Genomic DNA, 18,198 nt, shown 5'->3' with positions numbered 1-18,198 from the left:
AGGATCAGCTGCTGGCTGCTGTCATTGCACTCGCGATATCTTGCGTCAGCGATCGGGATAGAATGGGATTTTTTTTTTTCTTCTATCGTTCGGATCCGTTCCGCCGCGGGTTCCCCGTTCGGTCGTCGATCGATCTGGTTGACGGGTTTGTCCTCCGGTACTTACTATTGTGCATCGAGAAAGGAATCGCGCGCCCTTCCAGATGTATATCGTCTTTTCAAATTAAACTTTTTGTTGCGTCTCGTGGAACCAGTATCACGTTAGCCCCCAGGTTACCGAAGCCTGATTCATACGCTGAGATTATTCGCCCTGTCCCACCTACTCGTAATCCTTAACTTAACAAGTATATTAATATACATGTGTCGGTAGCTCTCTGATATATTAGCATACACCGCCGCGATCCGGAGGTCGCGAGCATGTTAATCTACCCCCCTACGCCAAAGGGTAAAGACCCAGGACTACTAACCCCCGTAATAACATTCTTTGTAAGGGTATACGATCTCGACTCCCAGTTCCATACAAGGGCAAACGCTGAGTTTTCAGCTGTTCGCGTTCGAGTCTTCTTTCGATCCAATGCATAAATAACTTAAAATTCTGATGAATTGGATGCGACGGAGTTACAGGGGCTGGGGCTGTGGAGTGGACACGCCCACCATAGAGTATGGTGGGTGTAAAGTGACCTTGAATAACACATTTCCTATCACCAATCTTGGGCACGCATGTTAATTATAACCGTAAAGCAATTATGACTACCGAAGAACCGATAAGCAAACGAGCCAGGACGTTTCGCAGTCGTTAACAATAAACAACGTTTAGGGCACGATTCGTTATTGCTCGTTCGTCAATGAAATGAAACGAAACGGCCAACAGATCGCACGCACGCTCCAACGATCGTCGCTTCCTCTCTTTCTCTCTCTCTCCCGAGCATAAAGCGATCGCTTTTAATAACCCGTTTCACGTTTCACCGATAACAAGCCAACCGAACAGGTTTATTCGTAGGGTGTCCTTCTTTTCCGAGTTTGTTTACTGGTTACGCCACTGCGCGCTCGCCGGTCTAGGATCGCATTTATTTTGCCTCCCACGTGCGCGCGCTTAGGCTCACAGCTCGAAATACCGATACACGACGGCCGATCTCGATCTCCGACCGGAGAAATCGTTGCACGGATACCAGGCGACGGTGCATGTGCCGATTACATGACAAATCGGTGTTCGCGCCGCGGCGCGTTTTCATCGTCAGGAAATTGCGAAAAGTCCAGGCGGCACCATAGAAGGGGGGGCGTGACCGCGATTTGAGCCAACAGCTCCGATAATTATCGATTTAACGCTACCAGGGACTCGACATTGGATCCATAACGCCGTCCATGACTCCCTCGCCTCGACACGTTTGCTTTCTTCTTGAAACTTAGCCCAACGTATCGAATTATCATCGATACGACAAGCTTTCGCGCGATAGAGGCAGGAAACATTGGTCGTTCAAGGTTTGGGGGAGTGTCTACTCCCCCACATTGCCTTTGGCCACTCCCACAGCCCCGCCCATCTACTCTTGATTCAGTCCCTTGCATTTGAAAGAACGAAACCCGGAGATATTTGGGGCCTGGGCGTAACTATGAATTATTCAAAACAGTGCAACAAATGTTCGATCGCATTTGTTGACGTAAATTAGAAACTATATGTTCGTTCAGAGTACTTCCTGCCATATTTACATAGTGGGTTAGGTATGTACTAGGTATGTATTAGGGATCAGGACTACGACCGAATGGAGATTTGGCAAAAGACAAAGTGAAACTGTTATTTCGACAAAGATGTATAAAAATAACGCATACCACTGCATAGTTTCACACAGCTAATGCTAACCTAACAATGGTGCCTTGATATTTTTAAAAGATCGGTGTAACGTACATGTCCCGTGAACTACAGTTATTTGGATAAATGTTGAAATATTTGTCGTGATGCACCATGCACGTGCTCTGGAATGGTGATGACTAACAATGAAACGTGTTCGTGAGCGGGCACGAAGTATGTTTATGGGTGAAGCGGGAACACGAAAAGCCGCAAATCTCTTCCGACAGCGGTAGAGTACTGTTAGCCTATTTCGTATCCGGTAGAAATTCAATGGATTATCCTCGGATTTGTATCGCTTTTATTTGACCCGTTCGCCTTGAAAGCGGTCGAGAGCGATTTAGAGAAAATAGAATGGTGGTTCTAAAACGTGCAATACCACGAGACTGTTAATCCAGTCAATTAGTTGATAGGCTTTCATAGGTCACTAACGAACCATAGAGTATCGTTAACTTCGCGTATTTATTAATTTATACATATAGTCCCTCTTTCCAAGTATGGGAAACTATAATAAAACACGCGCGATCGAAACTATCAACAGATGTTGCCAGAGCTGACTAAGAAGAACCGAAAGAAAAGGTGTCTGGAATCACCCAGGCATGAAAAGGAAAGACACGGTGGATGCTGCAGTTGGCCGATTGTGTTGCGTCGCGTTGGTAAACCCAACAAGTCTCGACGAGCCTGGTTGAACCGTTACCCGGCTGCTGAATCTTTCCGCGAGGTGGAACTTCTCACCTTTGCTCGTCAAATCGTCACGCATTTATCGTAGGAAATCGTACGGGTTGCTGCGGTTTCCTGGGAAAAACCGTCACACTGCGAAAAAGTGCTGGACATGCGCCTAGGATTGATTTCTCCCAGGAAACCAGCGCTACGCCTTAAGGTTTTTAGATAGCGGCATTCCTTTCGAGTCTACTGACTCAAGAATCGCCCTATACATTCACAGAATTACCGTCACGGTGTGTAGACGGAGGCATTCCTATTGAGTCTGCTGGTTGGAGAATCGCCCTATACATACTGTGCTCGATTTCTTATTGGATTTTGTATTGTTCTCTTACAACAGTCTACGAAGAATAGACTCCTGCATATAAATTTTTCATCAACAGCGAGTAAATAACATCGCACTAAATGATGCGAGAGGGATCGTTGAACTCGGTTCAATGCAAGAAATGACAATCGATAGCTGTTGCGAGTGCACCGAACGCTAAAAGAGGAAACCCACCAGACCGCTACATGAAGACTTTTGCTAATATGACGCTAATTGCACAGTCGCAGCGTGGCGTCGACTTTGTTCCTGCGGACCCGGCGAACAAAGAAACGACCAAGGAACTGGGCACGCAACCCCGTAATAAAATGTAATACTCTATTGTTGTTGGTCGGAGACGCCGATTTTCGGGTTAACTAGGCCGCTCTGGCTCGACATATATTGCCGTCTATTAATAGTGGGACTAAACTGTAACACTGGACCTCGCTGAAAACGAGCCACGGGACTTTAAATTGACAAAACATTGTCGTCTTGCTTTAGTATCCTGCTATAATCCTGACCGGTAGTAGAGCAATATACATTTTATGTATTGCTCTGGCAACCAGAACGATTGCCCGCTTTATTCGTTAATTGTCTGACGTACCAACCCTCCCTGTTTAGTATCCTAGCAAAAGAATTTCAAATGTACAGTTTCGAAATAAAATCTGCAACGGTATATAGAACGAACACGAGCGTTTCATTGGGTCTTACTTCATCAAGTTTGCAAATGTAACATCGTGTACAAACTTGCCAAGCCCATTGACCGCCCGTCAAACGACAGTTTTTCTTACTGTGCCCACTTTCCACCCATATAATCCTCGAGATAAACGCAACACTGGCGCACCGTTGCCCACGCGGTATTAAATAACATTTTTTTCCTTCGAATGCTGAATCCAGCATCCGTGTTTCGATTTCTTTAGCCCCTGCTGCCGGCTGAATTATGAAACAAACGTAATTCAAAGGCGTAAAGTAGATCTTTGCGATCCCAGCTGTTGCTCTCGAAGGAGCCAAGCTTGTATTTCATTTTTATTGGACCCGTCGCGGTGGACATTCAACGAAACGGCAAAAGAATGCGTTGGAGCGTTTACGCGCGTGTCCGGAGACCCGTACACGCCTTCGAACGACGTGAAACGTGTGTGACGTTCCGCGTATTCCAGCTCGGTCGAAAGCTGGATTTACGAGGCGATAGGGGATCGGAAAAACGTCTGCCTTCGCAGACTTTCGAGAACCGAGAGAATTGCAACGATACTCGAAGGACCCGATACGTGTTACGTGTGGGAAGGTAATAGGAGCAAACGGAAGCCGTGCCCTTTGACGCGTGGGAGGCAGACAAATTGTAAATAAGACTCGACAATGGGTTCTCACAATACTCATTAGGCTGTGGCGCGTTTGGACCGATCTGGCTCATCTCTTTGCTATTGAGAGGCACGTGTTATTGTTGGAGGACAGGTCTAGACTCTCTTGATACACTTGGCTCATGAACTTCAAAATGAAGAAGTATAATAAACTCTCCTAGTTTAGATGTCTGTCATCCAAGGTTTAAACATTGACTTTTGTCTTAGTGTACCTGGACAAGTAGCCCACTTGACCCCCTCTGGTGACCACCACACCAAGAGTGGTAGGACGACCTGCCTCCTCGTTTTTTCGAATCTCAGAAGAGACGTACTTTTCTCGACACCAAAAGGTTCTAAACCTTTTTTTCTTGGATCTTCCATCCCGACTAGTCCATTTTCTATTCAGCAACTCACTCAGGGACGAGACCAGGCCTTTGTTTAGATGGCGACAGTTCGATAAGATCCAAGGTTTCCAGCGAATCCACGGTGACAAACTAGACCGTTCACGCTGGACAACGCACTCGTCACGCGCGTGACGACGCCCACGCTAATTGCATTCAAAACGATTTCAGGCGAGGCGGCCGAGGCACAAAAGACGTACAAAACGGTACAAAAGAGTCGCGCGTCCGCCGCGAAATCGTTTCAGTCCGCTTCGACGCCGGCACTCTTGGCAAAACGCTTTGAGCAAGTAAACGCGTTCCTAGAAGTACGTATTCGGCCGGGCACGTGTGCGCTAAACGGACCAGATTGACTCGGGTCAGGTACGAAAACCGTGGCACCCAATTTAACCATCAAACGTATTCTTTTGCCCGAGTCCAGTCGAAGCCATAAAGCAAATTTCTCTTATTTCTAAAGGCGTGGTAACAACGAGATTTCTATTACGGTAGAACGTTTTTGCTGCACAGAAATTTAAAGGATACCTGCCTCCGTGGTCAGACAAAACAAAATCGGTTACGCCAGGGAATAACGTCCAGGTAATCTCGGAGCAGGATCGCTCGAGGGTTCAAACATGACCGTGAAATCGCGTCAAAGGCAGGTTTCTTGCCACTATCGAGACTCTGGGAGGTCCGTGTGGAAGCCCCGTCAAGCGGAAAGTGACCCTAACCGCGACTAATTTCAGTACCACTACAAGTTCAGTCTATTATACAATTAATTACCAATCAATTTGCAGACAGTATTACACGTTTCCTCGTGCAAAAGTGAATCGAAAACGTAGAATGAATTTTTTGCCTACGAGTCTTCGTTGCGGAGTAAAACGACTTTAAAGCTGCGTGCGCGCGCAACTGCGTCCAACACACTTTTTGAACTCGATTTACCGGCGAACGAAGGCTCGTACGAGATCGGTTATTCGACACTTTCGTCTCAGATTTTCGAGAGGAACAACATATTATCGCGCGATATGATTTCGAGAGATCTGGCGCTCGACGCGCTTCTAAAACCCGTGAAACGAACTCGCGGGTCACGTTTCAATAAGAAATTCTTTGTTCGGTCGTCCAAGGGGACCGGCCTATCGCGTTTCTGCTAATTATCACGATTCAGTGTACCAGAACGCGCGCGTAGGAAGCGTCGTAACCAAGCCGCGCAAGCGCGTAAGCGGCTTATGTTTTCCTTCGACACCGTGAAACACTCGGGGACCGCTTCATTTGCATTTTAAATATCGCGCGCGCCCCTAGATCTAGTCGACGCAACATTATTTGGATTACACGGTGAAAAATACAATTTATTCCGCTGTCTGAGTCACGTTACCAGCGTCTCGTTTGCTGGCTCCGGGCGTGTGAGTGATTTAGAAAGCGACGCGACATTTATTTTCCCCCGGAAGGCGAAGGAAACGAAGGCGTCCTCCCTCTTTTGGGCGATTGTTTTTCCGCGACAGGAGAAACTGATTTAGGGCTCGTTCGATACGTGTTTAACTTGTTACTTACTTCAAGTGTCTACTGTTTCGAACGATTTTTTCCAAGCGTGGGGCCAAGGAAGGAATGGAAAATAGACCAGACAGCGGCGTAATTGCGGTGCGCGCAGAAATCCACGATGAATCGCGAACAATTAACGTTACGACTAGAAATAAATTCGACGCGTTCGTCTCCTGTCCAGTAATTCTATGGCCGTACGATAATTGAATACCGCGGCGGGGCAAATAAATTAAACAATCCGCAGAAATCGCGGATTGCAACGCTCGCTGGTACACAATTACGCGCGGATGGTTGATTTAAAGCCGCTCGTTACTGCCTGTGTGGCAAATTTATCTGTCGGTGGTGCACGGGCGTATTGACTTGCGGGTATCGCGATGCGTCCTCCCGGAGATCACGATAATTGGCTTGTCGTTGACGTCCCTCGAAACCGATACAATTACTCGAAACAAATTAAACTACTCTATCAATGGTTGGTCGAGACTTTGCATTCCGATAGGGTAGAAAGGAACTCGCGTTAACGGGTCTAGGAAATTAATCACGATTAACACCGCCACCCAACAGCCATTTAACACGCCGACTGTCGCCCCGATATCCCTGACATTTTCTTATCTTCAAAAATATTGTTTCCAGACCGCGTAAAATGGACTTCTAACGTAACATGGTGATAAGTCTAAACGAAAGGTCGTTGCTTTTGTATGTAACTGGAATTTCAAGTCACCTCCACATTCGAGTTTTAGTAAGCACCATTCTATTTTATCCTACCTTATAATTTTGTATGTTTACAAAGAGGTGAACTACGGTGGAGTGGAAAAATTCAAGTTGATATTGCGATTGGATTTCGCGCGATAAAATCGTGAATTAGTTAGCGCAAACAAGGTTTGGGCGATTTCGATGCGTGTCACGAGCGTTAGAAAATTTCTCGAGACGCGCGGCTTATTAAAACGCGGTCGCGACGAAGCGTACGCTTCTAATGCGCACGCAGGCAAAAGCGTCCCGACGTTGACGATTTACGAGTTCATTCACACTCGCGTTGCATGTTAGGAGCGACACAACGACGCTAATACATCGTTCCTTCGCGGACGTTCGTAAATACAATGGAGCAGTGTTTCTCAAAATTTCCCATCAAGTTCAAATTATCGTAACGTCGGATCCAGCGCCGTAAAATCGCTGACGGTGATCTCTTGCGAAACCAAACGTAAACGGCTTGGAAAAATCGAGTCCACGCAATCGGTGACGCAACTATGGGGGGTTCCCGCGTGTTTTGAGTAACGTCACGCAAAGTTTTGCGCAGCCAGCTGAAATTCGCGAAAGACGTGACACTTTTGACGACGATAACGAATCGCAACGAGTAACGAGCCCCCTTTAAATGTTGTGTGCAAAGTTGTATAACGAGGCGTTCCACATATTTGCTGCGTTAGTCACACACCTTTGTGACCCGTGCTATACATACGGGCCCAGAAAGATAAAGAGCTAGGCGAGAATGACAAAGTCTTGTTCAGCCCGATCTTTAACCAGACCTTTCAATAACCCCGATGGGAGGTATTCTGTATGCACAATGAAACTCTGCGGAACTTTTCTAGTGCAACTATATCCCGCTTATACGATCCCTGCATGCGCAATGAAATTCCACTCGTATCATTGTAGAGCAACTATGTGGACACTTACATGATTTCTACAGCGACCGTGTGTCTATCGAATCCTCAATTATACTACTGCCAGACAAAGGAAGTTGATTTGCAACACCAATCAATGTGGATTCTCAGTATAAATTTATAGCAGCACTGATCGATCCATCATCCCGGAGTGAAGAGATAATTATATTTCCGAGAAACAACTCTCAACTAAGACCTTGCTTATAGACTCTAGAGTCACTTAAAGTTGGTACGTGAACCAAAGTCACATCTCGATAGAATTAAGGTTAAGTGTCAAACGAAGGGAGTGACTCGTATCGCCATTCATGCATGTACACTTCCAATCAATCTATCATGCTTGACTAAAGGGACTCCTCAAGTATTTCCAGGAAACCTCGGACAACGAATGCCCCACTCGAACCTCCCCTTCAATTAAAACCCTACTTGTAAACTCTACGATTACTCAAAGTTGGTGCGCGTCTCGAGTCGTATCTCGACAGGATCGAGGTTAAGTCTCGGATACGAGGAGTTGACTGTTACCACTCAATATGGCCGCCACCAGCGTGAATTTTCTGTACTACCCATCGATTTGTTGTTCGAAAATAAAGGGACTCTAATGAAAATCTACTAGGATTAAGGCTAAAACTTAACTCGTAGACCCTAGAGTCGCTCGAACTCGATATGTAATCCAAGATGGCTGACTTATACCACCATCGGAGGTTCGGTGTCGAAGACTCGCCATCGATCTATCACCCCTGACTACAGAGATAGTATAACGAACGTCCCACTTGGATCTCTGGCTCCAATTAAAACCTGCAACACCGATACCTGGTTGCGAACCGAATCGATATAGTCGAAACCAAAACTGGTCGTAGGAAGATCGTCCGGAAGGGTAGCCTTAGCGGACCGTCCTATTTCTGACCTCACCCACGACACGCGGCCATTTTTTCCTCATTAACGGCATCATCGACCCGATCGGGGAAGAAGTCGAGTGGTCAGGCGGGCTTAAACCCGGCCACGACCGAGTGTAAACGAACCTTTATCTCAATCCGCGCACGGTCCTCCGGCAGCGTGTTACATATAAGGGAATCGTAACGAGTAACGACATTAGGCATCGGTCGGTATCGCGTACATGGCAGGAGTCAGCTTAACCCCTCGCGCCGGAGATCCGGTTTTATCAGCCATATTGGATGCACGCGAGTCAATTGTGGACTTAAGAAGCGTGGGTCGCCACAGGCCGACCCTGCCGGATCGGGACATCGGGCAGCTTTTTCTTCCACTTTGCCAGCCACCCCGGGACTCCGGGATTCGGTCTAACTGTAGTGCTGGACGCTGATCGACATGGAATCGTCGTGTTTACCAGCGCCAACTGGTCGACGGATCGAAGGGAGATAATTGAACGCTGCACAGACCGTGACACTTCGGCCAACATTCGATTCCCGGGGGTATTTAAAAACTTACGAACTTGTGCTCGTTAGATTAGAACCTACTGCGAGCGTTAACGAGGCAATTAAGGTTTAACACTCGTACCACTAGCTTTTTACACACAGGTATTTTTCACTCTCTCGATGCTTATGGAACGTAAGTGCTTCGTGAGGCGTGGGGGGTCTTGAAAGACCTAGGAAACAGACTACTGTTGAAAACCCAAGTGAACATTTTCATTCTAAATTTTCGTTCTAAAGCCTAGATTCTGTGCTATCAAATCTTAAGGACTGAAGATTCTAGGGGATAAAAGAACTCGATAGGTCTTACCTTTCTCCAGAGTTTGAGATCGAAATTGAATTCTGTCTGGGACAATTTGTAGGATTCGAAGAGGCCTAACTCACTCGCGGCAACGCTAACGAAGCAGTACGACGCATATCGAAGTCAGCGGAGTCAGCGGAACAGTGATTCGTGAAATTCGAACGACGACACGCGATCCGAGACTGACGATAATTTTCGCGTCGAGACGGTATCGCGTGCGTATGATTCAACATGTGGGCGAACGGCATTAAAAAACCAGGGGAGATACGTGTCCCTGGAGAAATGAAGTCCGTAAACATCCTCCTAGCAGTGTGCTCTTCGGCCTGCATTACTATAAAGGAAAAGGATGTACCCCGATTCCGTTCAGATAGCCGCTATCGTGGCGGATTCTTTTCGGAAAACGATTCTTTCGCGATGGGTCTGCGAGCAAAGTCCCAAACGTAAGCAAACTCCGGCGACAAGAGTTTTTTAAAATCTCCCAAAACATTTTAAAACAAAGACAAGTACTCTAGAAACGACCTCCAAACAACCTTTGAGTTTTATAGGTAATTTCGAGGCTCGACGTACTTAAAATAATATAGTTTTCCTTTGAAGGTCATTCGAAGGTCAATTTCGTAAAAACAATGTACACACTCCCCGTGTTGGTAATTAAAGATAAACGATACTGGTTTTTAGATCAAACTGCGGGGGCAACGAGCGCGCAGGAGATTCGATCAACTATAATCAACGTATTAAGTTACGATATAGAAACTCGGTTACGTAAAATAATGAACCGCGAGATATAAGCAACCACAGGACAATACGAGTAACGAAATTCGAAGAGCAAACTTTCCACGCGATTAGCAACACGCTAGAGACTATTAGACCCTTGATTTTTATACGAAATTTTGACCCTACGCTTCGACGGAAGCTAGACACGATCTTGACCAACTTTAGAGTGAAAGCACCCGGAATGGTGGTTCGTTATTCGCTTGGTATTCGATGAATAATGATAACGCACGGTTATGGCAGAAAAAGAATCCGCTGAAAATCCGCAAGACCTTCGCACGGCCCGTTCCCAAGATCCATATGCAATTCCAAGCTTCGAATACGTGAGACGCCGCTGAGGGCAACGTCGTTCGCCTTTAAAGTTTCTGCACGTGCAACTCACCGCGAGGAGCTACGGTGTCGGGAAATCAAGTTCAATGGCGTCTCGTTGGACGATGATCGAAGCTTCGCGACTGTACGGGCATCGTTTCGTAACACGTGATCAACGAAACAACCGAACGAATAAAAATTTCTGCTCCCCATTGGTTATTATATTACTTGTCGACTTGTTCACTGTCCATGATCCGCACATGGGGCACAACACTACGCTATCAGATACGTCGCTGAGAGACCGGACAGTGAACGTGTAAATATTTTTAATATTTATAGAAATATCTGAGCACAAAGCTTCGAATCTGACTACATCAAGTAAATTTGAAAGTTATTGCGTAACTAAAAAATAATTGTTGAATAGTGGAGATTTACAGACAGTGGAACTTGTATCGTTTCGTTTTGGGTGTAAACTGATGTGACACTTCGTGTATAGAAGCATCCCTAGGTAACATAATACGAATGCTCATTAAGGGGTTCAAGTAACCCCTTGTTGATAGAGGGTAAACCTTACTTCAGCCACCTTTTCCTCGGCAAATATTCATAGTTAGGGCTTCTTCTCGAGCTTTAACGCGCTGTTACGAGCTTCCTCGGACCTTGTTCGCGGTGTATATTACGCGAGGCAAGGTAACGTTTATTAATGCAAAACGATTTTAATTTTTTATCGTTTGAACCGCCTGAAACTGATGAACTACAGATGTATGTAACGAGCACCGTTGACTGTCTGACTCAGATTTATATTGAATTTTGCACAAACCACGGAAGAAAAATTGTACTGCTTAAAAAACAGATGCAATTGCATTTTTCAAGACACAGCCGACTCAGATGCCCGAGACATTCTGGATATTTACTGACAACAGTTACCGTTAAGATGCAAACTTTTATTTACAGAAATTGTTAGTGTCGCGATTCTATCTATTAGAGTTGGAAGATCGAGAGTACCGGACGCTGACGTCGCTGATCATTCCAACATCAAAAGATTCAACCTTTCCCATCGGGCATCTGTGGCTGTTGACAATATCGGATGTTGTCTATCTGTGCCGACAACCGACCGGTCGCCTAAGAGCGCATTATTACACGCCGAGTTCCTGCGTGCGCTGGCATGTGGGGTATGAGACTGGGCGAGATTGCGCGCATCTATCTCGCCCACTTGTTCCCGACCATGATATACAGGTTGCTTCTTCCGTGTGAGCTTGGCTCCGCATAGAGTCGCCGGAGACGTTTGCACGACTTGTACAAATGTCTCTACACGGTCCTATGCAAACCCCCAACCCGAAACGAGTGGATCTCCCGGCGGCCCGAAGCGCCGTAGGCCAACAAGCTCGCGCGACAGGCAGCAAACTTGAACACACGTATACAAATTTAACTCGAGTAATACGGTCTCCAAGGTTTGCAAACGACATCAAATAAAACCATTCAAGACGCCTCGATTTATGGGGACACGTTAAGCACAATCGGAGCAAATCAAAGTAATCCCACAGTCTCAGCAAACAATGACTAACAAATAGTATCCTCAAACTGATGATAAAGCGTTGCTTTAAGTTCGAAGATTTTTTAGTTGAAAAATAAACGAAACGGACGTTTCCGTAGGCTGTGGGAACTGCATTTATTGTGCCTCGATGGATAATACTAGTTTATTCAAGGCCACACGTGACGCATCCCGAGATAGGAGCCGTGTATATTTTTTAAACAAACAATGATAAAGCTATGTGTCTTGTGTGTATACAGGTGACTCATTTTATGACTGTTCCCAAGGAAGGATTATGCTTCGTAGATGAATTTCGAGAAAGGAACACAGGAAACGAGGGCATCTCATTTTTGTTTAATTTCTAAAGTGAAAGATACGAATGAATGAAATTTAAACAGATCTATAGGATGGATAAATATAGACCAGAGATAGGTAGAATTATATTCGAATAATATACAACCAATAAAATCGACGTATGGCAATTTGTTCGAGACGTTTATTAGATTAGATATTAAATTTTTATTTATACGTTATGAAGTATTTCATTCTAGAATTAAAATTCATATTTATATGCATCGAGTAACGGATAAACGTTTATCTTTTATTAGTCGAGATATTGATCTAATTAAGAACTATACAAGGTGTTCGAATAATCCTAGTGCAAATGGATATAAAATATTATTGTTGGTCATACAACAAAATTAATATGGTATATTTTCATATGAAAAATCACCCACTTCCTGGTTGTATTACGAATAATGGAACACCCAGTATTGTAGAGGTAAGCTATGATGGAGAGGGAAACATTAGAAGATTGATGGAAACATCGAATCGCGACATGAATCAACCTGTAGAGGCACCTATGAGCGTATTCCTTGCGCAGGCACTTGGCGTTAGAAATGCAGCTGGAGAAGCACTATACGCCTACGCTTTGCTAAGCCCACATGACCAGGGCCGTAGGTATTACAACCCAGGTGTCACGTCTTGGAATGTTATCTATATAAATGTTACCGAGCCGATGGCAACAAGAAGAAAAGCTGCATACGATCGTTGTAAAGGTTATCAACTCTGACAACTCGTGACCTATTAACCCTTAAATGCATGATTTCTCCAACGCTAATGTAACAAATACCAAATGACATCTATAACAGACTACATACTCTACCGGTCGTACGGTATAATTTCTAAAGTACTCGATTGTAATAGTGCTCTGAATATAAAATAATTCAATAGTTACTAGTTATTCCCCTACTACCAGCGCCGCCAGCGGAGAAACGATGAAACACTACTATACCTGCGCAGAACTGTACGGTATACCTTTTGCGCAAGTCTAATAGTTGTGTTTCATCGCTTCTGCGCTGGTGACGCTCCTGAACTTTGAATTTTATGCAAATATCGAGGTTCGCGTGCAACTATCGAGGTTTCGCTCTATCCAGCAACAACAGACTATCGTAAATCAATCTAACGTCAGTTTGCTTTGTTTCTAGGTTACACTTATTGATATTCGACCGTGTGTGGACTGATTTTACAGTCTATATACCCTTTATCATGGCAATGTAGATCCAAGTTGTAGAAAATCGTGAATAAAAGGAGACAGGAGTTTCACGAACTGGCTCAAATTTTCAGGGGCTTGGCCGTGCCTCTGCTGGCCAGGCCCATAAAAATCCAGACGGAACGAGAGAGCCGGTTGCTCGATTTTTGGGCGTGTGCACGGGACAGGAATACTCGCGCGACACGCAAGCAAGCCGCACACGCGAGCAACGGCCTCTCGTAGCGACGAGACGCACACCAGTCCGTGGAAAGCGCAGGCCTCTCGACGGTCTCTAAGCTGCATCCGGCAGAGCGAGTGTTTTTTGCGCGTCGTATCGCATCCTTAAGTTCGCCACTTGTCCCGCGAGTAGTCGGGAGCATCTTCGTGACTATCGTGCGCGTCTCCGTACGTACCACGAGCATGCAAATGAAAATCAGAAATTTCCTCGAGGCGATGGATCGCCGTAGTCACGAGACACACTGCTCGTTCGGGCTCGCGAGTCCAGAATACTGCGGGGGGAAAAACAATAAAACAATTCTTAAGCGATCCCTTTGATACGTTCCATTGTGCGAACAATCGAACCCTCCTTAACTCTATTACGAGCCTACTAGCTTCACCTCTGTCGCCGCGTAGAAAATCTGGCATTCCACTGGGATCGAAACTATTTTCGGAACGATTCGCTTAATTATGCAAGTATGGCGTTATCGCTGAAGAGTTCGACGACCTAGCGCAAGCTCCAGCGTTTCTCAAACTCTAGGAATATAATTTAACGAGACACCCTGTGTATCCGAAGTGTAAAGAATCGTAAAGATCTAGATCGAACGCGACGTTCTGCAAAAAATAACCGAGATAACCGTCGAAGATATCTGTCGGGCGTAAAAACGCATGAATTACACATCGAGAGCAGCATCTCGAAAAATTTCGAGATAAGGGACGCAACGTCACTTTCACGTGTGTGCACACGCGCGGCTGAAACCAGCGGACAAATCGAATCGTAAGAAGTTCAGGTTTTCTCTTCCACGTGAAATTCCGTGAAACATAGTACTGTTACTCGCCTCGTGTATCTCACTTATCTTCGTTCTAGACCCTCACGTGTACTCGACACCTTTTTCATACCACGCGGATTTAGGACACTGGTCTTCAAAAGGCTACCAGTTGGAGACACTATCAGCAGAATGTATTTTTTAATTTGCTAACGCCGAGATGTTCCGATCGTTCATGGACGAAGTTAATCTTTTTTCTTTTACGATTGTACAAATTGTGTAATATCAATTGCAAATATTTGTTACGATAATACTGTCAATAAAACGGAAGGAAAAATTGCAAAACGTGTTTAATGGGGTCTCTTATCATTGCCACAGCCTTCATAAATAACTCGTGTGAAATATTAATATCGACGGTCCGATTGTAACGAAGTCTCGACTGTTTGACTAAACGGATGTACCACAGTTATTTTCGGCGTGGCGACACACATTTTAGAAAAGCAAATGGCAAGCTGCAAAATTGCATATTTTTTATCATACTCTAAATGGATGTCGACTTCTAAGAAATAAGCAACACTTGTCTTAGTAACAAGGACATGTTTGCTACCTGCAGATAAAACACCAATGAGAGTGATAAATGTATCAAGTGTTACATCGTGATAAACGACAGTCTAAGAGTCTATGTTCATTATAAACGTACTATCTTTGCACTGATTAATGTATTGAAATATCTTCTGGTATCACTCAAGTCCTCTTAAACGCAGATACATACTAATCATCTAATCTCAAAATTTTTTACAAACCTACGTTGCACGACAATTATGACCAAACAATCACTAACAGATAAATTAAGTGTTTACAAGAGACTTGCACTAATAAATAAGATAATGCATTTATTATGTTCGATTTTAATGCCCCCTCTCCTCTTCTATAGAACACGCCCACTACTTTGTTAATTAGATTAGTTTTCCCTTAAACAGCGCCGCAGAACCCGGAGCTCGATACTACTAAAATTCTTTCATCGAATCGAACGTCATAAATGTCTCCTTTTTTTCCCAGCGACACATGTTTCCTCTCAAGATATCCTCCCCCACCACTTTCGAGCAACGAGACGAATTATCCACTCGAGGTAAGACGCGCGAATGCATTACGGACAATGAACACGCGACGATCGTTTACAAGGCGTTATGATTGGTGCTTTCTTTCCGCTGCCATCTGTGAATTGGCGCCAAGACGCGGCGAACAAATAGGTTAATTCACCGAGCTGGACCACGATCGGCAAAGAGAATTAAAAGTACTTTTATGTCAATAATGTGCATCGAAATCTTTCGTGAAATCGAGGAAACGCAATTATTTAAATGGCAGTTTTATAGTTTTTATCTATTGCTAGGCGTGAATCAGTGGTTCCTAACCTTTTTTGAAGGCGCCAAGAAAAAAAATGTCTGCCGCCAAGATGGGCGATAAATTTAAGATGATCGAGTAATCCTCCGTTAAATAAAGAGTTTAATTATAGAATTAAATATTCCTCAATGAATAAATAATAATATTGATCGTATGTTCATCTTATTGGTTAGATATTATTATGATTTAATAGCAGCTTATTCAACCAGAACAGGAATATTAGTAGTAGTAAAAGCGAATTAGTATTATCATTATTACACCTTATACGTTGATGGTATTTTTCAAATTTCGTCCAATGTTAATATCTTTTCGCTTGCTCTCGAATCATGTAGATATATTATACTATGAATGAACCGCCGCAAACAGTGTGAAAACTGTTGCTGATTTATAACTTTCAGACGCTATCAAACCAAACCAAAACAGACCCCAACGTAACTTACTTTATCAATGATATACGAGCCATTTTGTTCCACGATTCTCTGCCATCGTTTGTCTGATTTGAATATTTCGTTACAACAAAATTTTGCAACATTTTTACAAAATTTTTACCTAGACAAGTGGCAAACTTGACGCGAATCGCGACGTAATCGAGACACACGGCAACGCACGCGGCCCGATACGAGCCCGCCGAGACGCGAACTTACCGAAAAACTTTTCCCAGCTATCGGATTCGTCCGAATCCACGTTGGCGCCCGTGGTCTCCGGGTCTGCCTCGCTGCCCATCTCGTCGCATCAAACACTCTCGATCTTTTCCCCTCTCGAAACAGGAACACAGAATTCCGTTTTCTCCTCGCACGGTGTATATCTAACCACAAGGGCACGGGGTGTTAGACTGCGAGGGTCGCGCGGTGTCGAGCACACGCGTCACATCGCGCGCGCCACACTGGATCCACGGCGTATTCGCGATCACGATCTCGATCACGGAAGGAAGGGAACGAAAACGGCGTCCATCCCTCTTGGCGCGCGGTCGCGAGACGGACTGAGAGAGCAGGGAGCATTCGACCCGACCGTACGACCGTGGCTGCGAGTCAACGAATCGGCAAACAGCTCCACCAACCCATACCAACGCGCGCCACTCTCCCGGTTACGTTCCTCCGGGCTGGCTGCCTCCTCCGAGCCGCTCAATGCACCGACTGTCCTCGCCTTCCTCTCCCGTGCCGCCGTTCATGTAAATCGCCGCACGCTGCCCGCCTGGTCATTGAATTAGGACCATCCGATATTATTTTTAACCCTTCGCGGCGCGCCGCCCGCCTTTTTATTCCCTCCTTTTTTCGCGCGGCGCTCGCGTCGGTCCACGCCGGTTTTTCGAACGATACACGCTATACGAATCGTTGCCCTTCCAAACAAACCTTTGGCACGTCGTTTCCATTAGGTACAGCATCGTTCATTCAACGTGGCAACTTACAGCTACTTTGTTAACTAATTTAGAATATTCCAGCAAGAGAAACTTATCATTACTGATAAGATACGTGGGATTACCAACATCCTTCTACATAGTAGAACAATATAAAACATTGTATGTATTCGTTTTTTAATTACTTCAATGATTTAAAAATGGATATTTGTGATACGGAGGCAGCAGTTGAATCATCCCATTGCATTACCACGGGCGCGCCACTGATAGGGTTACAATTTATAGTTCCTTCCAGTTATCGATTTGCCAAGGATTTGTCGTTTCGAATTGTTTGCTTTGTACTCAATTTTCTGTCTTGTTGGACTGATAACACGCATTGCGTCAACGAAGTTTGGATGAGATAATCATGTATGAACATGTAAATCGACGTGTCACTAAATGTTCAATGATGTTCTGATAATTGCACACCTATGTCCGTTTATATGGAACCTTAATGATCGGTTATTCTACGCATTAGATTTGTATCTAATCAATAACCGAATAAAAATTTATTTACTTTTTATGAAATAGAGCGTTCCACGTAAACTACTTTTAGGATAAGATTTATTCGAAACAATGAGAAATTAAGTTCACGAATTTAAATTTGACATGTAGAATGTAACTGTACACATCAGATCGTACGTTATTTAATAAATAATTTGTATGGAGGACATGTTTACGATATACCTCACGTATTGCTTGCATTGCGTGTAGTTAAGGCCGGGGGCACACGAGCGTTTCTATGTTCTTCCTTGTCTTGCGATTGAAAACAACGAAGACAGACAAGATCGGCGTTTCTGTCTTTTC

At 44.7% G+C, this 18,198-nt stretch overlaps 1 protein-coding gene across 1 annotated transcript in view; it reads right to left on the bottom strand.

Annotated features, from left to right (window-relative positions):
* The window catches only part of LOC122396035, a 53,057-nt gene extending 36,095 nt beyond the window's left edge, over nucleotides 1-16,962 (bottom strand). Inside the window, exon 1 of the mRNA XM_043394101.1 lies at nucleotides 16,643-16,962. Coding sequence (XP_043250036.1) covers nucleotides 16,643-16,721 — 79 coding nt within the window. The 5' untranslated portion in view covers nucleotides 16,722-16,962. The remainder of the gene's footprint in view (nucleotides 1-16,642) is intronic.
* Nucleotides 16,963-18,198: the final 1,236 nt, after the last annotated feature.

Source organism: Colletes gigas, unplaced genomic scaffold (assembly GCF_013123115.1).
Source record: "Colletes gigas isolate AHSC1104 unplaced genomic scaffold, ASM1312311v1 Colletes_gigas_Sc00007, whole genome shotgun sequence".
Classification (NCBI taxonomy): domain Eukaryota; kingdom Metazoa; phylum Arthropoda; class Insecta; order Hymenoptera; family Colletidae; genus Colletes; species Colletes gigas.
This window is presented reverse-complemented; position numbering and strand designations above follow the sequence as displayed.